At 31.3% G+C, this 26,788-nt stretch overlaps 2 protein-coding genes across 2 annotated transcripts in view; one reads left to right on the top strand and one right to left on the bottom strand.

Moving 5' to 3' along the window:
• The window catches only part of LOC126750131 (uncharacterized), a 39,501-nt gene extending 30,757 nt beyond the window's left edge, over positions 1–8,744 (top strand). The window contains exon 2 of the mRNA XM_050459641.1: positions 8,529–8,744. Within this exon, the coding sequence (XP_050315598.1) occupies positions 8,529–8,680 (152 nt within the window). The 3' untranslated portion in view covers positions 8,681–8,744. The remainder of the gene's footprint in view (positions 1–8,528) is intronic.
• On the bottom strand, positions 8,688–17,120 carry LOC126750130 (ejaculatory bulb-specific protein 3-like). The gene is made up of 2 exons (XM_050459639.1): positions 16,880–17,120; positions 8,688–8,919 (listed from the first exon to the last, which is right to left on the bottom strand). The coding sequence occupies exons 1-2, from the start codon at positions 17,067–17,069 to the stop codon at positions 8,735–8,737; spliced, it is 375 nt and encodes a 124-aa protein (XP_050315596.1). The 5' UTR covers positions 17,070–17,120; the 3' UTR covers positions 8,688–8,734.
• Positions 17,121–26,788: the final 9,668 nt, after the last annotated feature.

The following is a 26,788-nucleotide window of genomic DNA, read 5'->3' as shown; positions in this document are numbered from 1 at the left end:
TTCATTCGAATGCTTTGGGAGTTTTGGGAGTTATAGCTGTTTATATTTTTCTACATCTAACATTTCAATAATTTTTTACCAAAAAACTTTCGTTTGTAGAGATTTGCAACTATCCGAAATCGGTTTAGATATTTATTAGTAATTACATGAAAAAGTTTTATTCGAATCCTTTGGGAATTTTGGAAGTTATAGCTTTTAAATTTTTTTTGTACATCTAAAAATTCAACAATTTTTTACCAAAAAACTTTCGTTTGTAGAGGTTTGCAACCATCTAAAATCAATTTAGATATTTATTATCTTTTATAAAAAAAAGTTTTATCCAAATCCTTTGGGAATTTTGGGAGTTAGAGCCTTTTTAATTTTTTTACCATTTGACTTTTTAATTAATTTTCACAACAAAACCTTAGTTTGTAGAGGTTTGAGACCATCGTCAGTCGATTTAGGTATTCATTGTTAATATCTGGACAAAAAATTATGAAAATCCCTTGGGAATTTTTGGAGATACGGGCATTATATTGATTAAATAACAGGGAGCGCGGACTATAAATTGGTCGCTGGCAACCGGCATATGCTGCGTTCTCGATTTTGGTTGCTGGATATCGATCGGACGCTAGCTTCACACACATTCTTATGTGGTGAACATGGTACAGCATCCCATCTAAGTTGCACAGGATTATGTGTATTGTTAAAATCAGAACCAGAAAAATGTTTGGAGCAAACTCGATAATTAGTGACATGTTTAGTCAGACTTACATGACAGATCTTCCTCCAAGATTTTTGTAAGGATGGATTTAATGGAAATTTAAAAAATCTATGATTTCTGTGACTGTCTGGTATTACTAATACACAAACTACTACATAAAGGATATTTGCACGAATATCTTAATCTCAATAACATAGAATAGAAAATACTTGACATTTTCCCAGTGGAGGTCCAAGAATTAAAACTGAATTGTAAAAAAAAAATTTTAAATTGAGAACAGTGAGATATGTCCAAAATAGGATTGAATCTATAATTATACCCTGGAAAATGTATAATACATCCAGATTGCACCTCAACATTATTAGAAAACATTTAGGTATGTCATAATTGAAATTTATCGGTCTCCTGCTCTATGAAGGTGCACAATGATTGGATGTTGTAAAATAATTCTTCAACTTATGACTCAAAAAAACTACAAAAAGCTATAACATTACTTAAAAACATTAAATTGGAAAAAAATCATAAGGACTGGCTTGTCAGTTGTCTTCCACACAAAGAGAACAAAAGAAAAGACAAATAAAAAAAGACAATCGTCAAATACGACAGTTAAAATGTCATTAACGTCACTATTGTCATATTTGATGTACGTCAAAAATTACGTCAATCAGAATCAATCGGCTATCTTGGGTGGCAGACTATAGCTATATTCGAGTGAACGCTGGTTCTGGTTTTGGTTAACCGAAGTGATACCAACCGTATTCGTTTTACATTTAATGACGTCATTGTTTACTTTTGGTCTGTCATATCTCGAACCAGACCGGCGAGGTGGTTATCTGATTTGGTTTGGATTTGTTAGCAAACAGGAGATAAAAGACAAAATTGTTTTTATTGATAAAATTTTTTTATTTGAATTTGAATATACAATAATAAGATCCCACACGGTAGTAATAATTAAAGAGTATTTATATTAAACCAGATAAAATGGAAAATGTACACTTTTTAATTAACGATAAGTCCATATATTATATAGTTATAGAGGCTGATATTTCTACTTGCCATTTACTTCTTACTGGTAGCTTTTTTGGTATTTCTTTTTTACTAAAGTAAATAAAAACTACATACATCATATTACTCTCGGTTACTATACTGCAGAAATAAATGCAGGGCCTTTATTACTCAATAATTTATTTAATAGCCCTTTAAATTAGTAAGTATTTTGTTTTTAATTTTTAGATGATGATATACACTTGACTATTTAAGACAGGTGGCAATGAGCAAAGTGGCCCTTGCTCAGTTTGGTATAAATCCTGAAAATTTTGATGTTGCAACAATAAAAAGAGTTGAGAATCAGCCAAATTCTCTGGAAGCATGAAAGTTAAAAGTAAAGTTTTAATATTAGCCTGTGTATTTGAAACATAACATAAATAAAGCAAGAACCATAACCAATAAAAAAACAGCAGAACCATTGCATTCGGGTGGTTTGGTATTGGTTATGCGTTGACGTCATTATTTGTAACCAAATACGTCAAATATTCTGTTAATAGCGTCAAATAGCTGTCAACCAGAACCAAAACCGGCGTTGAATCGAATACAGCTTATATCGCCCCATCACATTCAACCGGTTTACATCACAGAACACAAATATGTAGAGAACTGCGGCTTCTAATATATTACATCAATTAAAGAAAATTAATTTAGGGATATGTTAACCTTTGTGCAATATCATCATTTTCTTTAAATTGGACAAATAAGTGCTGTTCTATTATGTCATTTGAGTGCAAATTTTTAAAATTAAATTTTTCTAGAATATAACCTGCCATATAAGGTGTAGCATAGTTAGTTTCTAACAAAATTTTATCCATATTGGAAGTCATGTCTAATTCATCAAGTGTTGAATTTATATCAATGTCTAAGTTATTTACTGGTTAATCAGAAGAATAGTGGTGTAAAAATTCCCCAAAATTACCAATTGCTTTTCAAAAATCATCTTCACAATTAATTCTTTTTGACATTGGAGAACTAAGATTATTTATGAACAGTGTTTTTAATGCTGCAACAAATTGTAAATAATTAGGATGAAACACCATGTTGCCTTATGTGACCAAAAAGATTTTCAATAGGATCTTGATTAAGTTTCCTAAGATTTAAATATTTAAATCACATTTCTTGTAAATTTTTCCATAAAAGCATAACTGCGCTTATAGTAATTTGTTAACCCTGTACAAATTTAAATCGATTACTTAATTTTCCTAGGTCCCCATCAATTATATTCCACTTTTTTAATTTTAGTAACATGTCAGACCGTAATTCCCAATGAGGTGAATCAACCGATAATGCATATTGCTTTCAATTGCTATTAATGAATTATGAGGCGTTAAGCTAGTTGAGCTAATAACTAGCTTAAGGAGTTAAGCTAAGTTATTATCATATAATCAAATAAATTATCCATCAAATGACAAAACCCAACAGTGTGAATTGCTTCAGATTTTAAATCACCTGATGAACAAAAAGTCAAGGCCAACTGCCATAGAGTGGCTAAGTTGCCGGGCTGCAACACTAACCTTTATTGCTAGAAAGTGTCATTAAAATTGAAATATTTCTCCTTGAGCTTATTAAGGCACTTATATTAAGGTAGTTACTGCAGTCAGTTTCAGAGGGTTGGTGACCCCCTTTTCTAGTTTTGGACTACATCCTGCAGTAAATGGTGCTACAAGGGGAGTTAATTGTAGGATAATGTCTTCACAAATATGTCTATCCAGAATTATAATGTGAAAATATGTAACATCTCTTTGTCAGATCATTTGCGAATTTCTTTTCAATTTGGGGTGTAGTCAAATCCAAATTGGAGTGTAGAGAATCTCCAGGCGCAGTCTTCAATAATCCGCATCTAATAGAGGACCTATAGTAGGTACACGAGATGTTAAATTCTGATCCGCTAACCTTCTTCGTACGGTATTAGGTGAAACCAAGGTACCGTGAACATCTGCCAATTTTCTTACCAAAGCTGGAGCAGAGGCTGTTTGCTCTCGAAGAACTCAAAGACGAAAATATCAATTCTCAACTGCTTCTTTGGCATCGTTTTCCCTGTCCAGCTCTACTTGAATAAGAACCCGTTTGTCTGAACCTTTGTATTGTATCGCCAACCGTACTGCGTGCCTTTCTGCAATATACCTAATCGGACGACCATAGTCTTGTAGAACAACGGCTTCTGCTTCTTCTAGGCTCGTAAATTTTAATCGTATCGCTTACCCAATAGCTCCAAAACACACTTTCAAAAATAACTTTAAAAACGCTTCAAAAACCAAAAACTATTCAGCAAAATTAATTCTCTAATTCGTTGACAAACAATCTTTTTAACATGCCATGGTCCCATGGAATCTTCTACATACTTCTTTTGTCATAGCAGCCAACTTATTAACTGCAATCTTTTTTGAAATTCTTGCTACTAAAGCATTATTACATTGTTTCCTTTAAGCCATTGCTTTTTCTTTAAGAATACAGATATCGGAATGAATAAAAAAACAAGTTGTTAAGAAAAGATGAAAGTGAACAAAAAGTCAAGGCAGCAGGCAATTGCAAAGGCAATTTTCTAGTTTTGGACTACATCCTGCAGTAAATGGGGCTACAAGGGAAGTTAATTGTAGGATAATGTCTTCACAAATATTTCTATCCAGAATTATAATGTGAAAATATGTAACATCTCTTTGTCAGATCATTTGCAAATTTCTTTTCAATTTGGGGTGGGTAATGCTACTCGTATCTGTTATAGACCCATCACGGAGTAAGGCTTATTTAATTTTTACCGTATTGTTTGGGGGTTTTACCTGGGAAAATGTAGTCATTGACGACAATGTAAACTTCTCTTTTAATTGCTTTGTCGACTCTATTATTGTTGCATACATAAACTGTTTCCCATTGAAGTCTAAGTCAGCTAGTACTGCCAAACGCTCAGCGGCATCAAAATGGTTTGATGATTCTCTCAGTCCTCATATGAGAGACATGCTTTGTTTCTTGAGACAGGTTAACACACCTCTGAAACTTTTTGCACTTACCGAAGTAGATACCGTAGGAAAATCGGAGTTAAAAAGATTGATTTAAATGATAAATTTATCAATCAGGCAAGTAATCGGTCCCAAACTATGTGGAAAGTGATAAAGTTGTTAACTCTTGTTAACTCTAATGTTAAAGAAACCGAGCCTGGCCAAATCAATGTCTGCTTCTTTAATGAAATATTTGTTAATGTTCCTACTAAACTGAAAGAGTCGCTTCCCTCGGGTCATCACAATCCTTCGGATTATTTGACAGGCAGTTGTGGACCCGACCTTTCGTTTACTGAGGTGAGCCATGATTAAGTTCGTCAGGTGATCAATGGTCTGAAAAATAGTAAAAGTACGGATTCCTTTGATCTAAACAGTAGACTTATAAAAACCATAAAAAACTTGATTATGGTACCACTAACAAAGTTAATCAATTTGGCAATTTCATCAGGAGTTTTTCCTAATTGCCCTAAAACTGCCAAGGTAATTTCCATTCATAAAAAGGGGCCTAAGTTTATACTTGAAATTATCGCCCTATTTCGCTAATTCCTATATTTTGAAAGATCTTTGAACCTCTGCTTAAGACACAGATTGAAGGGTATTTTGAACTAAATTCCTTGTTCAGAATTTGTGTGAGAAGGTGCTTGAGGGCTTTGAGGGTGGCGTACACTCTTATGCCCCATTTTATGATTTATCGAGAGCCTTTGATTGTGTTGAGCATGATATTCTTCTAGAAATATTGAATTACTACAAATTTGGAGCCAGTAGTCTTTATTTCGGTCCTATCTATATGATAAAAGTCAGGATGTTTTATTTGGGGGATGTGAATCGCAGGGCTCACAACTGAAACATGGGGTTCTACAAGACTCCATTCTGAGGTCTATTTTATTCTTAGTTTACGTCAACAATCTCTCTATTTGCGATACTGGCTCCGTATTTTATTTCTACGCGAATGACTCCTTCTTTAATTGCTGATGCTGGTGAAGCAAATATTTCTCGCATATCTCAAGAGTCATGTGCAAACTTGTAAGACTGGACTGTTTTAAACAGATTACGTTTGAATGAGACCAAAACCCAGTGGATTATTTTTATCTCGAAGAGAAAAAATAATTGGTTCTTTCTTGCATTTCTCGAATGTAACAGTAAATTTCCTTGGTGTCACTCTTGAAGGTGGTTTAACCTGGCTGCGTCACGTTAAAGAGTTGTCATCCAAATTATCAAGATGCATATTCCTTATCCGTAATTTACCGTCTCTGTCTCAATGGACACACTCAGGATTGCTTATTTCAGCTGTTTTCACTCTATACTGACATACTGTCTTATCAGCTGGGGGCACTTGGTGCACATGTCTAAGATATTTGCATTACAAAGAAGATGTGTGAGGGTGATTGCTCGTTTGGGCTACAGAGAGTGTTGTTAATCCCACTTCAGGAAATTGAAAATTCTCACTGTACCCTGTGCATTTATTCTAGTGTGCCTATTATAAGTTAGGGAAAATGTGACTGCATATGCAACATATGCTGATATCCACATGCCATGGTCCCATGGAATCTTCTACATACTTCTTTTGTCATAACAGCCAACTTATTAACTGCAGTCTTTTTAGAAATTCTTGCTACTAAAGCATTATTGCATTATTTCCTTTAAGCCATTCCTTTTTCTTTGAGAATACAGATATCAGAATGAATAAAAAAACAAGTTGTTAAGAAAAGATGGAGCTTGAAAATTCAGCAGAAAGAATCATTATTCGGTTGTGATTTTTTTTCCACGGGATGTTTAAATGTTTAGAGTAAAATTCAACTTTTTAATAAACCTTGTATAACAACAAATCAGTTAAAAATTTTTGTAGCTTCGATATCAAAAATTATGTTAATAAAACGGCCTCGAACTAGGAAAACGAAGCAAAATATTATCAAAATCGATGCAATACTCAAAAAGTTATTAAGGATTGAATTTGAACCAAATTTTCATTGTCCGGTTAATTTTGTGGGTCAGTGTAGTTCACTCATAGACTTTGCCTGCAATTTGAGGTGTTCCACAATTGGTTTGATTGGTCCACAATTGAAAGGTATATTAGAGAGTATAGCTTAAAAAGTTCTTGGAGATGGTAATTGACAAAAGTAACTTAAATACTTGTTAAGCTGTGGATTGCGTTTAAGAATTGAGAGGGCAAAGGCGTTGTCTTTCATTGACCTCCTACAACCAGAACGTGGACGATTTGTATTTAACAATTGAGAGTTAATGAATCCCTGACGGTATTGATAGTCTTAGGTATTTTAATATAAATATTTCTGCTTTTATAATTAATTTATTCTAACTACGAATTGTCATCTCAAGAGTTTACTTACTTTCAACTTACTTTTCAGTATATATTTAACTTCCATGTTTTGTTCCCTTAAAATATCTTATACCCAATTATAAATCTGGTGGCTTTTACTGCCTTTAAGTAAAGAAGGAATACTGATCATTACACTATGTGCTTGTTTAAGCCGCATAAGGATTATTGGTGATAATGGGTAGATGATAATATCACAAGTTCGAATAAGTTGAGTTTGAAGAACATTTGCTTATGAAGAAATTTGCGACGAGTTTTTTAGAGCATTTAAATCTTTTTTCACTTCCTCTAGCAATCTAGCCATTTAAGGTATCTTTGCAATTAATACTATGAAATCTCCTTTTTATTGAAGTACAGCGATATTCTGGCACATTTTTTACCAATTCTATTTAAATAAGAATCACAGTTGTTAAAATCATTAATTTAGTCCTATTTACATTTCACCCAAATAAAACTTAGTTCATCACCCTCCATAGCAATTGTTGCTGCTTAGTCTTGATACTAAAATAGCACATCTATGGTATGTCTATGAAAACAGCCAACAAAAAGGAATGCTATGGAATGCACTGAACTTTTTTTTGTTAATAGTATCGTTTTCACTGCTTTTTGTTAGTCAATAATTTAGGAATTGAATTATAAAACTTCATACAAAAAAATTACAATTGTATATTCATTATAACACCTAATACATATACACATTAATCCATATAACACTATAACACTCGAAAAAAAACCCGTGTTTCTTGTTAGAATTCACACACATAGTTTAGACTCTTTGATAAAGGAATACCTACCTTTATTCCGTAATCAGTACGCGAATATTGTTTTCTTTACTTGTTTCGGAATGACCTCTGGAGCCATATAAAACTCATAGTTCAAATCATTAATTAAGGTCACTGAATATGAAAAAGTAAACCTTTCAAATAAATATGCATGGTCTGTTTAGATTTTTATACAGTGCAATCTAATTGACATCATTTAAAACATAGGTTGATGTAACTACAGTCAAATAGGTATACCACTAAAATAAATTTGTCATAAAAAAAGTTGTAGAAAAAGCAAAGTCTAAAACACGTGTGGAATACAAATTCTGCGCTAATAGAGTCTTTCCCTATGCCTAACGGCAAGGGTAATAAAAAAAATGTTTGCTCCCCACTGACAGAATTTTATAATATTGGTTAAATGCCCAGATAACTTTTTAAGGCATTTTTTGTAACAGATTTCTAAATTTTTAATTTAGTGAAATATATAAGTTAAAAATATTTATTTTAAGAGTATCTTTGTTTTATGTGTAGTGAAAGTACCTTTATCAGGTTACCAAAAGTCATATATTTGTTCAAATTTTTTTTCTGAACCAGTTTTTCATATCCATAACTCATTTTAAGACCGAGATGTTTACAAAAAAACTTACTATAATTATAAACTATATACAGTTCTTATCTATTTTTTACAGGTTTCTTGCCCGAAGTCATAGGAAAAAACTGCAAATCCTGCGACAATAAACAATTTGCGAATGCTAAACGAATAACCCGGTTCGTCCAGAACAAGTATCCAGCAGTCTGGAATGAGTTGGTCCGGAAGTATGGCGACAATCAAGAAAACTAAACTTAAGTCTTTATAATGTATATATTAAAAAAATAAAACTACAATTTTGTATTCTTAAACAGTCTTTAACAAGTGTTCATATTTCTGTTTGTAAACACCCTGAGGATCATATTTTTTCGAGAGTCTTTCCCAGTCTTTTGTTCGTTTGTTCATCAAGTGCTTTATAACTTTTTCTGTTGTAGATTTTTGTTTATCATTACATTTTGAGCAGCCGCTGGCCAAGGCATCCGGAAGAGTTTCTAAAAAAAAATATTTATATTGTATATCGTCGCTGATCTTACCAAGGGGCGAAAGCGCCAATTTGTTAATTTTACAGGAAAGCGTTTTAAAGAAAATAGGTCCTATTTGGAACACGATTACTTTTTAAATAGTTTGTTAATTATTTTACTGTCTATGGTGTTACGTAGATCAATATACATGCTTACTAAATATATGTGTAAAATTTGAATACTATAATTTATTTACATCTAAAATTGACCCAAATGGACGTTCGCCCATTGGTTAGATTTTTTGAATGTTATATTGGATGTTCGCCTGTTCTATTATACTAATATTCAAATTAAATAAAACATGTAACCGCTCTTTCAGGTATTTGTTTATTCGTTATGAAAGGTAGATTTATGAAAAAATATTGTTAATACAACTTAACAGTAACAACTAGTTTCAGTAAAGCTAACGAAGTAAAGAATAGCAACTCCTATACATCAAAAATTTAATAATATTTTAAAAGTAAACATACACATTTTAACAGTAGATACTAGAGGATAACCACAAAAAAAAATCGAAACATACTAAAATTAAAAACATTTGGCTGTTTATTCATGCGGAAGATCTTTAAAATATTTTTGAAATATTGGATCTTTTACAACCGGCGTAAGACCTGTGCATAAACTAATAAGATCATTGTACTTATCTCGAGAGAGTTTTATCAAGTCTTTGTTTGAAAGAGGTATAGGCTGAGATATCATGATTTCAAGCGTATTTCTTTTAAGTGGCAATACAAAGTAGTTTTCAGCAAGGTGACTCTTCTTTACTAAAAGTTGTGAAATATTGTCTTTGTCTACCATAACCTCCTTTACTTTCGTCCAATCGACATCCTCGCCTGTTTCGAATTTTCTAACCGACTTTATACGAATTTTTTCAGAAAGGGATTTAAAATTTTAGAAGAGGTGAAAGCTGAGCAGGTATAAAGATGTCGCCGGCCAAAGACATAGCTGTTGATACTGAGCTATGGGCCGAATCGCCCTCGCTTTGACCGTGGTTTGTTTCAAAAAAATGTAAACGCATTTTTTTAAGGTTTTTCAAATTTGCTATTGTATGCAGCAGCATAGTAAAAACAATCGTGTTGCGGTTCTGACCGCTGCAACCATCTGAAAAAAGGTATACTTCACGAAGGCCACGATCGTCTAATTCACGATAATAATTTAACACAACCGTTTTTCTCAAAACACTACTATTAACTACAGTAAAAATGGGCTGCGCTACAGAAAGATGTAGGCATAACAGCCAATATTACTATTGTGAGATCTGACAATTAGGCGAAACTCCATTTTGTGCATGTTCGCCTCTTCTATATATCCTATAATGTATTTAGTGTAGCTTACGCCTATAAGACAATTTTGATGTTTACGGGAACTGCTATAGATGGACGTTCACCAGTTTGCTAGATCATAGATACCTTTAAATCTGATCACTTGATGGACCTGACTCCAAAACGAAAAAAATGGCGCTTTCGCCCCTTGGTAAGATTAGCGACGATATGTTACTCTAGTCATTCGCACAAACTTGCATCATAGCAATAAAAGTCGTTTTGTTAATATCCGCCGTTAAGGCCATCTATATGAATATAAAAGTTATCCATCTAGATCGTCGATCTATATATATATATATATATATATATATCGACACTTAATAACTTTTTTACTTTTCAAGATAAACAAATGACATTTGGTATATCGATAGAATAGTTCTAAGAACATTTTTTGAAAGATTCTATTGTTTTCCGTCACTTCCGGTTTAATAGAAAAGAGATGCTAACTTTCTTATTTTAAATGGATTTTTTTCTTCTTATGGGCCTATATATCAATCGATTTAAAAAATAATCATATCAAATTATTAGGAATAAGAAACTGTATTTCAAAAGTACTTGTTGCCAATAAAGTAGTATTTAAAAAAATAAAATAAATGCAAAAAAAAATGGTTTGGACATTTTAAATAGGCGTGTAAACGATTTAAGTCATAAAATGCAATGAAAACTATTTTTCCGTGATTACTTGATAAAAATTAAAATTTTCAACTTTTTTATTTTAAAATTTGAAAAAATGATTTTTTTACGAGTATAAAACAAAAAGTCGCAAATAGAGTATCATTGTTTTCAGAATATTATTTTGTATATATATCGAAATACGTAATAATATAATAAGTGTCTATTTAAAATAAGAAAGTTATCGTCTCTTCCTGTTAAACCAACAGTGATGGTAAACAATACAATATGTCAAAAGATGCTCTTATAACTATTCTATCGATATACCAAATTTCATTTGTTTATCTTGAAAAGTAAAAAAGTTATTAAGTGTTCCCTTTTTCCTGTGTCACCCGGTATAAGGAAAAGGCAGCGACTTCTACCGAGTGTGAAATTTTCTATTTATGTGAAACGAGAATATCAATATACATAAGTCAATATAACGCCTTTCTACACGAGTTGTTATACTACTTCTTAAAATCACCATTTCATATACTAATAAAAATGTAATTCGTGAGAAACGTGTAATTTACCGCGAAATAAATATCTCTTAATGTTTTGAATGACTAGTCAATACTTTTAAATGGTTATATTAAACCAATTTTAATGTAAAAAAGTTGAAACTTGAAATAGAAACCAAATTAAAGACTAATCAGTATTTTAATTCGAATGATCGGTCGTCTTTGCTTTTTTTAATTAGTAGAATTATCATAAAGCGGAACTATGTTTCCAGTATCTAAGCTTTTTATACTACCATTTAATCATTTTCAAAATTCAATTTGTTTCAGTATAACTTCTTATCAGACAGATATTTTTGAGAAATAATCATGCCCTTATTTATTAAAAATTATGGTCCACTAATATTTTATAATTAATTCTTGAAAACACAATGGAGTACCGACAAAAAGTCATTATAAAACCCAGCCGAGCTATGCTTTTATCTGATGATTTTTTATGGTTAAATAAAAACTATTAATTTGAAATGGCCAAACAAAATGACGTCATCGGGATCGAATCGGGATTTACACGGTATAATTAACTTCTAAAACATTCATCAGTGGCAGGTTAAAAATCTTTATGCTTTTATTCAATCGAGACATCAGCAACGTTTTTCTCTTAACGTTTGTGGAGGGATAATTGGGGACTTAAAAATTGGTGCGCTTTTTTTTCTCCTAGAGGTTGACAAAAAAATAATTTTTTTAGGAACAACCTTATCCAAATTACTTCAAAATGTTCCATTGACGACAATGCGGCTAATGTGGATAATGCACGAGGGTGCAACTGTCCATTTTAGCACTAACTCACTCGTAGGCACTTTAACTCGTAGGCAATTTTTGAATGAATACGCTAACCAGCTAGATTTCCCGACTTCAATCTAAACAGAAACAAATAAAGAATTTGTTTCTATTTAGATTTTATCCCTTCAGCTGTAGTTCAGTTTTTTTTGAATATTATATCATCCAGGGTGCCGCAGAATAAGATGCTGATCCTTCAGGGTGTTAATCCTTAGGTGATTTTAAAAAGAAAAGTTCAAATAAAGCTATGTCTTAAGCCCCTTTTGTTTTGAGCTACAGAGTATTAATATCTTAAGAAAAAATCGTTTCTTCGTCATAACTTTATTAACTTCCAAGATATGTTTATGAAATTTAGCACACACACTCAAGTATCAACAGCCATTTTTTGATGTAGGATATTTTTGTAAAGTTAATGTGACCTATCATAAAATATCTAAAATATAATGCTTTGCCCTAAAATAAAAACTATTTTTATAATCCGTATTTACTTTAGGGCAAATTGGATTTCTTCACCATTTTTCGTTCGACATGCCATTACCACGGAAAAAAATTAAACATTTTTATGCATGATCAATTTATTAGTAAAAAAATATATATTTATTTTGTAAACATATGTAAAAATATAAACATATGTACATTATTTAACCATTATAGTATAACAACTCTAATTCTAGAAGTTTAGTGGTATTTTAATAATAAATCTTTTCTAAACATTTCATACAGGGTCTTTAAATTTGGTTGTAAAAGTTACAACTTTCAACACTTTGTAGCTCAAAACTTAAGAAGTTTAGGACAAAGCTTTACTTTAACTTGTCTTCTTAAAATGTTTAGGGATCGACATTCTTAAGGATCAGCATCTCATTCTGTTTTTTGTAACAACCTGTATATTAGCGTTCTATTACTATTTTAGTAGAACAGCATATATATATATATAGTGCGGCGATTAATTCTCCCCCCCCCCCCTCCCCCTTATATCTTTTAAATGCGATTATATAATAATTTTGAATTTGGCACACATGATTAGCAATTTAAATACTACTTTTTGATTTCTACCTCATTTTGCAAAACTTCAAAATGGCGGCGGGTCGCCAAGCTCCCACTGAATGCTTTATGGTCCTAGAATACTAAGTCATTACGTCTACCCATAGCAAAATCTTATTTTTCGCATTTTTATTTTACTACACCTGTTCAGGTGTAATTTATTTGTAGGTGTGTTGTTGTTTGTAGATTTTGAATTGAAATTTAACACGGGACCTTTACTTAAACATGTTAGAAAATGCAGTAGAACCACTAATCCTTGAGATGATGGAAGACAATCCTCATTGTCTCAATTTGAGTTGGAAACAGTTTTGCAACAAGTGAGGCGGTGTCCCATCCGCCTCACTTTAGCAAGAATGGAGTTTAAAGAATATTTGATTAATACTTACCTTAATCGGTAGATTGTCGAGTGCCTACCTACCAGCCAGGTCGCTCGATCTTACACCTCTAGACCTTTTTTCTATAGGGCTACTTAAAACATGAAGGTGTACGTCACCCAGCCAGAATTTATCTTCGATCTATGTCAAAGAATAATTGATGCATGTCGGAATATTATTGTTGCCACATTCTAAAATGTTCGTGAAGAGTTCTTCAATAGATTATTTTTCTATCTTGAAGTTGATAGTGCACATTTTTGACATCTTTTGTAGTGAAATAGTTACATTTCTTTGTTACCTTAAGGTTAATTATTTTTTAAAAATTCGGAAAAAAATGCGAAACATAAGATTTTGAAAGGCTGTTGTTTTGCTATGGGTAGAAGTAATGACTTAATATTACTAGAATCATAAAGCATTCAGTGGGAGCCTTCAAAGGATGTACCGTATGACCTCCAATTCTATTTAATTTCATTTTTTAAAATGGCGCCCCGCCGTCATTTTGAAGTTTTGCAAAATGAGCTAGAAGCTAAAAAGTAGTATTTAGGTTTCTAATGATGTATGCCAAAGTTCAAAAGTTTATATAAACGCGTTCAAAAGATAAGAGGGGAGAAGGACATCGCTGTATAATATATTATGTATATTATACATGGTTTGGGAGAGTAGCTGCACTGCGCATTGTTTTTTCTATATTAAGTAAGTTCTTAGATAGCTGTGAGTTTCTTAATATTTATTATTTTTTTATTTTATGTATTTTTGTCCATATTTTTTAGATGTGAGGTGATCTGTGTAGATGTAGTTCTAGATAAAATTTTTATCATATTTTGTAAGCATTCTTTGTGTAAAATTTTTGATTTTTTTTACGGTTAATTATGATTCGATAGGAGTGAAATATGTATCGCATATAAAATTATATATATTTTATGAGAACGTCACTTAAAGTTTATGGAGGCCTTTGTTTTGTTATTTCACTATTTTTATTAAAGCATAATAGATTAACTTATTTAATGTTGAATAGTGTTTTGATTCTGCCATCAAATTTTATTTAAAAAGGATTCCCATCTCTGTATTATTTAAGCACCATGTCTCCAACCCTAAATGAAAACGTTTCCTGCTAGAAATTATTCCATGAAAAATTAAATTTTATCAGTCACGTTTTTGAGTAGGTTTTTTCTGTAGTTATTGCCATTAATTAATACAATAATGGAATATCTAATCAAATAAAATTTGATTTTACCGCCTTTATTTAGCTACACCGTCCTACCATTTTCATTGGTCAAGTTAGCCATATGAAAATGCCAAATTATTAACAGCTTACGTTGCCCAGCGAGAGGCCGATATCAGATTTGTCATAAGAATTTCTCCGATACTATACCTCTATACCGATAAATTACCTCTTTAGAAAAGGATGATAGTTTATTAAACAATTATTTTTGAGAGAACACAGATGGAATAAGATTGTGAAGTTTTATGATTACAAAAACCATTCAAAAAATTAAAATTATTTTTATTTATTTGAATACAAAAATTTTAACGATGAAATTTGGTCAGCTAATGCCTAGTGGATTTCTTCTAGATTTTTTTACGTTATGTATCATAAAAAACCTTATACTTTTAGTCATATTTTTTGTGTACGTTATATTAACCTACATAAAACAAAAGGTGCACATGTTAAAAAAATCTTCATTTCACGAAATTATCTCGTTATTAATTAACAGAGTATATAAAATTAACAGTTCAACTATTTAGTCTGTGGTCATATTAAGGCATTTTTCAATCATAATTAATAGATTTTAAGTAATTACTAGAAAGTATAATAATAAATTTACTTTAAATAATAAATGCAACACTTGTTGTTAGTGAACCAAATGAAAAATTAGTACCTGCAGAAAATTGACTGGTGCAAATGAAACAAACAAATATAACTGTAAATTATAAATAAAATTTAGTTTTAAATTACAATTTACTACTAAATAATTATTATTCATATAATTTAAAGCTTTTTACCAAGCAGATAAAAAATAAAATTTTCTTTTAAGTATGACACTTTTTAATTTCAAAATTATTTGTATATTCCGGTACGTCTTAGAACACCAAAAACCAAAATATTTGTATCAATTGCAACGTGAAGCGCCCTTTGGTCGCAGTCAAAATGGTATTTATATTGAAGTTTCCCATTCCAAATTATCTATTATTATATATAATTTTTTTTATTATTGTATAAAATTTTAAAAGTAAATCTTTTACAGACCTCTTTTAATATTTTTAAAAAATATTTCCTAAAATATTGCCTTTTTCAGCTTTATTATAATAAAAATAACGCCAAAGAAAAATATTTAATTCTAAAATATGAAATTTGATTGTAGATGATCGAGTTTGAATTTTGAATAGGCAAAATATGGCTTAATAGCATAGAAAATAGTATTTTCTTACTACTGCTTTACTATCACGCAATTCATATTACGTTTAAAGCATTAGAAAAGCGGACTTAATAAAAATTATAAAATATAAAAAATTGGGCATAGAAGCTGATTCTAAAAAAAATTATTAGTAATGGTAAATACGATACGAGTATAAGAAAAGAAAAGAAAGCAAATAATGACAGTGGCAATAAAAACATAGACATTCATAATTTGAATATCACTTATTTTAATATTTTTGATCGTATTAAGCCAAACAAACTATTTTTTCTTTTTCTAATTAAATTTTTCTATTATTTATTGTTGCGTTTAGATCAAAGCTTTCAGTTTGATATTAACTGATAAGAACATAATTTAGATTAATATATACATGTTGTATTATTAATCTATATTAATCAATGTTGTGGCTGTTGCGTTGGTCTGATATAATATTAAGCTGTATATAGTTTGGACAAAAAGTACAAACTTTTATTATTACTTTATCCATTTAACCGTCATTACTCAAGCCTATTTAAGAAAGCCAGGAACAAGCAAACGATTTAAAAAATTAAAAAACATATTTCGAAAACCGGTTATGTACCTATTTTATGTAAAATTTTAAAATACTCATGTTGCTCTTCAAGCAATTCTGCCTTGAAAATTAAATAATGTTGATACTAAATATATAATATCTATTGAATAAGAAGTGACACTGGGTGTCCTATTAAAAATAAGGTCAGTTATGTCCAACAAATGAAGATAAAAAGCTACGAAATATTTAAAAGTAATAAGAAATTTGATCAGAATACTACTTAGATTTAAAAATTAAGGTAAAAACTTGTATTACTCACTTTTAAGTTCCCTTCCTTCGGCTGTACACGGCCCTTCGTCCATCATACATTTAATATAATTAGTCAGCACCCTGTCGTTTTTCAAAATCCGATCTACATCCACATTGTCGTATTTTGTAGTGTATGGATTTTGAGCTAGCGCTATACTAGCTAGTACAACCAAAACTAGTATACTATAGTAGTATTTCATTGTTGAAAATGTACTGAAACTTAATGAACTGAGAATCAATCGTCTTAGTTGCACTTCTTGAGGTTTTATTTTGTATGACGGGGGGGATCCTTAAGAAAGTAAAAGTGGGTACTGAGACATTCTACGAAAAAAGTACGTGTGGTCATTTTTTACAGACAGAAAATAATTGTTTTTCATTATTTAGATAAATCCTAGTTTTAATATAAAGTGTAATAATCAGTATAAAATGTCCTGAAATACTAAAGCAAATTTGAAACATATTTGCTGCTAACATTTATTTAGGAGAATGGCTCGTGGAAATACCAATTACCCCATAAGTGAAAGTTTTGTTTATACTCGACGTTTCAAAGAATTATTTTAAGGCAAACGTTTATTAACATTGGATAATACTTGAAATTTATACGTAATATGTGCGTTTAATTGCATTTTATCCGGTTACAGAACGATTCAGAATTTCCATTCAATTTTTCTTTTTAAATTGGTGTCAACCGGCTTACAATGATGTTATAAGTAAGACATTGGTTATTTTTGCACGGTTTTGCTTTTTATTTAGAGTTCAGGTCTAATAGTTAATTTATACTTACATTTATTTCTTACGTTGCTTTCGTTCTTTCAGTTCTACTTGCATTTTATTTAGTAGTTTTAGCTACTAAATGAAATGCAATATAGTATGATATAGTTTTTATTAGTTTATCCCGTTTAAGGGCAATTTAGGTTATTCGGGTTTTTTTACTGTAAATTCTTATTATTTTATTATTTCAAATGTTACTTATTTGCTTGCTTTGACTATCGACTTGAGTAATTTTCTCTTATTCTCAAATTATTGGTCTTAATCAGCAAAAATCAAGATCAACAGAAATACGCAAATTGTTTGGCAATCTCGTCGGTTGGTAAATTCTGCTTGTGACTCATTGAGTGTACTTTCAAAATACTTGAAGAATATGAACAAGGTATCTACTATGCAAACATATCGGAGTTTCAATGTTTATAAATCTATTAAATATACTGAGTTAAAATGACAATTCTAGCAATAATAATTAAGTGGTTCTTAAACGTATTAAGAATGCTAGTTACTGCAGTGTTATTTTTGAACCTACTAGCGTTGTTCGAATATTTGGGAAGGTACGCAATCTTGTGTTTTAAAATGTATCTAGTCGACTATTGATTGCCTATCAGTTTCGTTCACCGTATGGTGCTACCGAAGCAGCAAATCTAGGAACGACTTATTTAAGCTGCTTGGACTTGGCTTCTTTAACTGAGGTTTTCAGCGATGCTGGAATCTCCGGCTACGCGGCCGTGTTGGTTATTTTTTTTAGACATGGATGATGCTGCAAACTATGTTTTTATTTTTTTTTAAACATACAACAAACAGTGGTGTCATTTAGGTGGTCAAGTGATGAATGATGTACTTAAGGATGCAGACTTGAATTTTCTTACAAGTTAAATTTGATAAACAAATAATTAATTATTTACCAAAATATGTTTTTGAGACAAAAATTAATAAAAAATATATAGAAAAAGCTATTTTGTATAAAAGTACCAACAAAGTTTAATACACGTTATAATGCCAACAAAAAACATGATTAAAATCTGTATTATTGTGATGAATTCATAATCAGTTACATATTTTATTGGGTATTACGTCACTTATAACAAAAATCACTTTAGGAATCACTATCTCACACGCTCAAAAATTTAAAAGAAGAAGAAAATAGACTTATTCACATATTTAAAAGAAATATGAAGTATGAACTGAAATCTATAATGATACCGTTCGATATACTTAATTTAATTTAAGTTCAATTAGTTTTAAATACAATAATTTACTTGAGGTATAATAGATTTTTTATATACCTGGGAGCTGAGGTTTAATCTATTAATCTCTGAGCTTGTTTCTTCTTTTCAATATCCTACCTAACTTTGTTATGAATATTAAAATTAAAAATAGATAAAAACAACGAGAAGACCTAATTTTAAAAAAATACCTAATTTTAACCAAGGTTTCGGTAGTTATATCTACTACCGTTATCAAGGTAATTAAAGTAAAATTAAATTAAATTAAAAATATAAACAAAATATACTTATCTTTCAAATCTCTTACTATATAATACCTTTTTCAAAAATTGAAAAGAAAAAGATTTCAATTTTTGAGCGTGTGAGATAGTGATTTCTAAATTGATTTTTGCTATAAGTGACGTAATTGTTAAGGTTTACTTTAATTAAACACCTCAATCGTTTTGACAGCGTCGAAGTCAGAAGCTCTTGGCGGAGAGGAAAGGTGAACGTGGCACGTTGTTGTCAACTACTAATGCCGTCAAATAAGCCCTCCACCTTCTTTATATATTAAGTGCATTTCTTAAATAAAGAAGTGGTTCACGATGGACATTGTTTAATTCACCTATGAAAATACAGTCCACAAATAACCCTTGCTGTTCCCAGCAGCAGAGACACAACACAATTTGGTGATCCAGCAACAAAACAGTAATACCCAATAAAATAACTAACTCATAACAAACATCATGTTTTCTCATTTTGTGTTCAAGAGGATCAAGTTTTTAAATAAAAAGCCTGTTGCACTTAATTTACTAAAAACTAATATACAAAAAATATGTGGGACAAATTTTAAGATATAAGTACGTTTCACGTAAATATAAAGAACAATTGAAATAAGTCATACGACTTAGTTATCTATGGTAATGTAAGTTCTAAGTTAATAATTTTTTGTAAAATGTAACAACCCATTTTGTCATGTGATTAAATATCCGAAAAACTGTGTAGCCTAGTGAGATCTGTAAAGTACACCTTTTTTGGATGGAAAATATTAAAAAAATAAATGCCTTTAACTGAAACTAGGGGGATGTTAATAGCATTCGAGAAAATATGGAAAATAGGGCACATTTTAAGTTGCGATACAGGCAAATCCTTAATTATCAGCTGTTACCACTATACTTAAAACTAGAAATTTATTAAGAAAAAAATTTTGTTTAAAGACGCCGCATCACGGTTATGCAGGATGTCCCAAATAAGGATAAGCAGTATGGATCTTGGAAACGGTAGAAGATACCGGGTGATATAATTAAAGGAAAGTTGCGCAATATAGTTTCCTTTTATAAGAAAATATTATAAATTTTAAAAATTTTAGAAAAAACTGAAATTTAGCAAAATCGTTTTAAATTTTTTCTGGAGTTATTTGAAAATATATAATAAAATTATTTATTAAATGAATACTTTATTGTTACAACTTTTTCTCGCTTATACGATGACACCTTTAAATTTTAAATATGGCTTTCTGTCTTTGGAGAGCCATTATCAACTTTGTTTTTCCTCGTCGGCGCTATATTGACCATTTGCAGTTTTGAATAGCTCTTTTAATTATCTTTTCAATGAGGTATCTTGTTTTTCGAATAAGGATTTAAGGTCACCCTTATAATATTATATACATATCTCTATTTCGCAAAGCTATTACCAAAATTACGTGTTGGAAATGCAAGTGTGATCACTGTCGAAAAGGTAATTAAAAGGGCTATTTTTAAAAATTTTAAAATTCCATTATGGCGCCCATAAGAAAAATCAACCATTATAATGGAAAGTATATACAGGGTGACCTCTTTGTACAAGCTTCATCCTTTGCCTTATGGTCAAATGATACATCATCTTGAAGCTCTCCAAAAATGAAGACCACAGGGGAAAAACGTGCCAAGTCATTTTTCTATTTTTTGACAGGAAACGAATTTTAAGGTTAGAAACGCTACGATAATTACACATCTTGCAAAATGGTTATTTATTTGCCATCATATTGAAGCTATGACCTTGCTCTATGTCCTCAATGACATTTTGTAATATAATATCAAACTGGTACTTCACCACAATGTGTCGAAGTTTCAAACCCGAATAACTCCGAATACTAGTAAACTCCGAATACTAGGAAAAAAGGTGTTATGTCACTGACTTAGCACGTTCTTTCATTGTATATACTTATACAATGAAAGAAACAAACTGCTAAGTCAGTGGCGATTGATTAATTTATATTGAAATTTTGCTTAAATAATTATTTATACTCTGTTATTTATTTACCAAACATAAAGTATAATGTATTATTTTATTTATATGTAGGTATTTATAAAAGAATGGTTGTTATAATAGAAAAAAATAAAACTTCTCTTCTGGGTTCGGTTCTTATGGGATGAACTGAAAAAAGCTGTAAAAAACTAAGTATTAATTAGGCATGTAATTTAGTGACAATCAACCATAACTCACCAAGCCAAGGAATTGTCTCTACTTGTGTTTTAAATTATAATAAAAAAGCTGACTCTCTGGGGTGCAAAATTTTTTTAACTTCTGCAGGTCCTTGTATTTTTCCAAAGGGATAGGTGTATCATCTGTATAAAAAAAATGACTGATAATTAAATTGTTGCAAAAGTTAAAACGAGCCTACTAACCAAAAGTTGCGACTGGTGGGTGGTAAAACTGGCCGTCGGGTAGCGGCGGACCAGTGATTCTCTTTTTTCTTGGAGGTACAATAATTGACGAGTTCCAAAGACCATTGTAAGTATCTCGATAAAAAACTAAGCGAGGATGTTCCTTGGTAATTTTTAATTGCCGGATGAACGTGTGGCGAAAGTACATTTTTTCACATACATTGTAGATAGAAAATCTGTCCAATTTCTAATCATATAACGATCAACTTTTTCAACAAGAAATGGTGCGGGCTTTAAACGAGCGGTTTCTATGTGTTTTAAGATCCCCATATCCTTATTACATTCCATGTAGGAGTGACCTCGAATGAGGAATGTGACTTCAATGGAGTCAAGCTTGGAACGATGATGGACTAAGTACATGTAAAAATTTGAACACTGGAAAGTTCTTATTCTGTCCGGAGCACGAATCACAGAATATCTGTAAATTTCTAACTTCAGCAGGTAACTTTAAGGTAATATAATCAAATAAAAATGACGTCGTTCGCGTCCTTTTTTCCTACTGTCTCAGGATAAGCATAGAAGAATACTTGAGAGTTTGTGTACAATAAATGAAAATAATGATAACTGCCGGCTGTAGTACACATCATTCGTGGATAAATTCGGCATGGGAAAATTTCTTCCGAAATCCATGCATATTGCTTCTGTGTCTGCCTTTGTTCGACTCCTCAACCTGGCCTGCTTTTTACGTGCGTAGAATACCTCGGCTTTCGCTAGATGTAGTTTTTGTTGAAACATCAAATCCTTAATGCCCTTCTCCTCTTGGCATGCATCAATCTGTACTTTTAATTGGTCGCAGAAGCTACAAGTATCACTACGGAGTTATCCAAAGGATATATTAAACTTGCTGCAAAATATGGAGCGGTAAGTTTCATAAATAGCCTTAACTTGAGGAAATTTTTCTTTAAACATATCATACATTTTTTTCACATTTAACTCGGCAGATAAATAAATTCTCTTAGTTTTATTAAGACTGTAGTGGCTTAATCTAGCCTTGAAACTTTAAATGTGTTCTAAAATTTTGTTTTTAGTTTCAACGCTTAGTTTGTGTCTTCTATTCAAATGTCTGCCGCGTTTATCAATAGGTGCAGTTCCACTCATCTGGAGACTCTTTTGTATGGTTTCTATTCTACGTCTTGTTAAATCATGTAGAGAAACAAACGCATTCTTGCAAACTCGCTCTTCAACTGCTACATTCTCACGAACTATACGCACCTTGTAATAAAACGTTGAAGTTCTCAGGACACTCTCATCTTCCGGTAATCGAGGTCGGCGCTGAGCCACTGGACAAAGAGAAATTAGACCTGTTTAATAGCCTGTTTGATCATTCCAACTTTTTATTAGATTAAACTTTCGTACAATGTCCATTCTTTCATCTGCAGTTATCTTTTCAAAACATCTGTTACATGTAACTGAAGCCTCATTAGCTTGGTAGCATCTCTTACCCGACCCGTACATTTTCTCTTTTTTGTGCTTACTGGCTTTATCTCATGATCTTTACAATCACTCAAATTATTATTGTCCATTGTATTGGTTTTTACTAACGGCAATATCAAACAAAACCTTTTTTACGCGGGTATCGTTAACCTTACTTGCCGAAGATATAAACAACGACTGCCAAATGACTAATTTATATACGCGCAAGATAACGACAAAAGTGACTTAACACGTTTTTCCCCTGTGGTCTTCAAATGCATTCCAATGATATTATAGCAAGCCACATTTTAGAAAATTCCTCTCTGTTTATTAAGAAAACAACATTTTTAACATGTCCAAAGAAATCAAATATTCATTATATAATATATACAATATATATAACATATTCAAATATACTGGAATGAATCAATAAGAAAGATACTTAAATTTCATAAGTTATATCCTCATAAACAGCAAATACTGCAAGAAGTTAAAATTAGTTTAAGTAATGAATTTATAAAGGTAATGATAAGAATAGGTTCCATAATATTCCCTTAAAGAACGCCAATTTTAATTATTCTTGGGGATCTTTAATTGTTATTTACTTTAATGCATTGCTTTCTTGAGGATAAAGAACTTTTAACGACTTCCAACATAATGTCTCCCACTCCATAATGTTCAAGAACATCAACGAGCTTTTGGTGAGACACTGTATCGAAAGCCATAGCAAGGTCCATGAAAACAACTATCAACTTTTCATGATCGTCAACGCCTTGGGCGACCTCTGAGGTAACCTATAGCATCGGTGGTCCTTCTGCCTTCTAAAAATCCATATTGTCTCGACGATTAGATTGGTCGATAATTTTGAATTTTATTTCGTGATTCGGCCTTATAAATTGAAGTTATTAAGGAGACTTTAAAGTGTTCTGGCATTTTTTCCGTTTTAAAGATTGGATTAACTATGTGTTGTAAGGTTAAAACAATAAAAGGGTTAATTAATATCCTGCTGATTATTCCGTCCATCCCTAGACTACTATCTGATATATGATATAAGTTCTTTGACTGAGACTATTGTTAGTTATTAAAATTACCTTTTGTATACATATTTATTAAACTTGGATAGGTCCCACTGGATGGTGTCCTAGGTCACCGAAGTTAACGCTTCTGGATTTCTTCTTGTGGGGAAGTGTAGAAATCTACTAGGGATGATATGATGAAGCGTATACAAGATTCTTTTAGACATATTACGCCTTCCACGCTTCGTGTAGTTAGTAAGATCTGTTGCACGTACGGCTAATTTGTGTTTGAAGCAAAATCTTAGATATTTTGAGCAATTTTTGTGATAGAATTATTTGTAATATTGCTAATTAATGTTGTTATTGTTTTTGGTGAATCCTTAATGTAAGTAAATTTGATGGGACTGATATTTATTTTTCTTTTGGCATTTTCTTACAGGCGATTTCTGTAATTGCAAGTCCGTGTTTGTTTGTGACTCTAAATTTCGGATTTAACCGACTTGGTAAATGTCAATTTGATTTTTTCATTTAAAACTGTTTCTGTTCTAGTTTGTTTTTATACTATACACTTCCAGTATGCTCTCATAATTCTTAAGTAAAATTAAACGTTGCAATGCCTTTGAAAGAAATAAGTCATTTTTCCTTTAAAAACAAATTTTGAGAAAACAGAGATAGTGGCAAATTTATTGACATCAAATTAAACATAAAAGAATGTTTTATTAAAACGAGTTACTAGATACAGGATGTTCCATTTAAAAAAAATTAATTGAAAATGTTTTTATTTGAGTAACGATTTTGATCACCCTAAATAAAAAAAGAAATTTAGGAATTTCAAAAGATAAAATGAACTTAGCCAAGGACTCCACATAGATTTTTTAGAAAGATAAAAAACTTCGATTGTGAATATTAATATCTGAGTGAAACATTGATTTTTGATGATTGAAAAATTCTTTATAACTAGGCAACGTTGCATTTTAGGGGAAAACTGCTTTAGGGTTAAAGAGAAAGTCAAATGGGACTCCCATATCTGTAAAAAATATAGGTAGGTCCATTTAAAAAAAAAAAATAATTATGTACGACGCTTTTTTGGGACACCCTCTATCAACCAAACTAATTTTAAAAAGTGGCTCCTTTAACTTAATGAACATTCCCCCTATTAAAGATTTCTTCCGTTTCAAGGCTTAGCCGTAATCCAGCACCAAGACATTAAATGGACACCCTTTATATAAATGTTTCTAAGATACCACATTTCCGTACAACATTTCTTCTTCATAGTTTTTTTGGTATGTTCATACGTAAATATCATTTTTCAAAAAATTATTTTCGCGTATCTATTATTTTTTAGCAGTGTGTTTCGCAATATAAAAAAATATCCATATTTTCACGAGTTTGAATCTACTGAAACGGTATTTGATCTAGAAGCTGAGATTTAAAGAAACTTACATTATTGTTCTTGTTTCTTTTTATTATAAAGCCCTTTATAAACAACACTTATTTTGATTTTTTGTCAGCAAAATTGTGTATATTATGCAAGAGAAGCAGCTTTTAACTACACTACTAAATAAAATAAATTAATGTATCACCCAAAATAACGACAGTGACTGTTGGCACTTTTTGCCCTGAGTGCAGCCAGTTCCGGCGGCTCTAGTTCCTATCCCGTAAATAGAAAACATGGCGATTATTATTTGGGGAAGTTGATAAATAATTGTATATAAGCAAAACTAAATTTTAAGGAAAGGTAACGTAAAACATAACCTTAACTAGCAACAGCCAATTTTTGAATTTTTCCCTTAAGGCTAAATTCAAAAACCATTGGCAATGCAACAGTGCAGTTTTTTACCTGAACAGAACCAGTGTCGGTGCCGCCCTAGTGCCAATTTTTTTTTCCAATGGAATTCCCTATTAGACCACGCGACGGTGGCGCCATCAACCTTATGGACTAAAATGTCCATGAAGGTACATTTTCGTCCATAAGGTTGCGCATCTTCTCAAATATTTAATCAATGCTATTAGGTACTGCAAAATACTAGTAAAATAAATACGCCAAACATACTGTAAAAAAATTTTAGGAAGAATTTCAAAATCGCATTATTTTCTCTCAAGTAATAAATACATATTAAAAAAAATGGTGGTTGATTTTGAAATGAAAGCACTGTATATATAATGCAAATAGTGGACTACTAGATTTAATTTTTTGTAACAAATTCTATATTAACTACTTAATTAAGTCTGATCACATCAACTCCTGTTTCCAGAAAACTTTAACCACCAATCCTTGAAGTTGTTATTTGATGAATTTTAAACAAGCAAAGTACTGTTACGGATTTCCCGTGAGTTCCATAAATTATATACATTTCTTATTATACTTATAATACGTTTCTTTCTTTGGGGATGCCAAAACCATACTTTATCACCTTGCTGAAATCCTGAACAGCTGCTTTAAGGTCTTATCGGGTCTTTATTCAGGTGCTTGCAATCCTTAGTCGTTCTCTGACCAATTCGTGAACATCATGCAGTTTTATTTTTAAATTGTTCACATGGTCCTCCACTATGATTTCCTCATTGTTTTACGTACCAAATAGCAAGTTATATGGTAAACGAAGTTCTCGCGCAAACAAACCTAGACTGGTGCTAATGAACCCCGTCGTATTATGAGCTACAGACCTGAAGGCCGGCAAGGCAAAAACAATGACGAGTAAAGATCCCAATTCTAATGTTCTTTCACGACTTTGTAAAGTTCTTCGATGTCTTATTGAATCTCTTCATCATGCCATTGGATTACCGATGTAAGTGCCGTGTTTTCTAAATGCCA

This window comes from Anthonomus grandis, chromosome 2, assembly GCF_022605725.1.
Source record: "Anthonomus grandis grandis chromosome 2, icAntGran1.3, whole genome shotgun sequence".
In the NCBI taxonomy this organism is placed as follows: Eukaryota; Metazoa; Arthropoda; class Insecta; order Coleoptera; family Curculionidae; genus Anthonomus; species Anthonomus grandis.
Note: the sequence above shows the minus strand (reverse complement) of the source record. Positions and strands in the feature narration are given on the sequence as shown.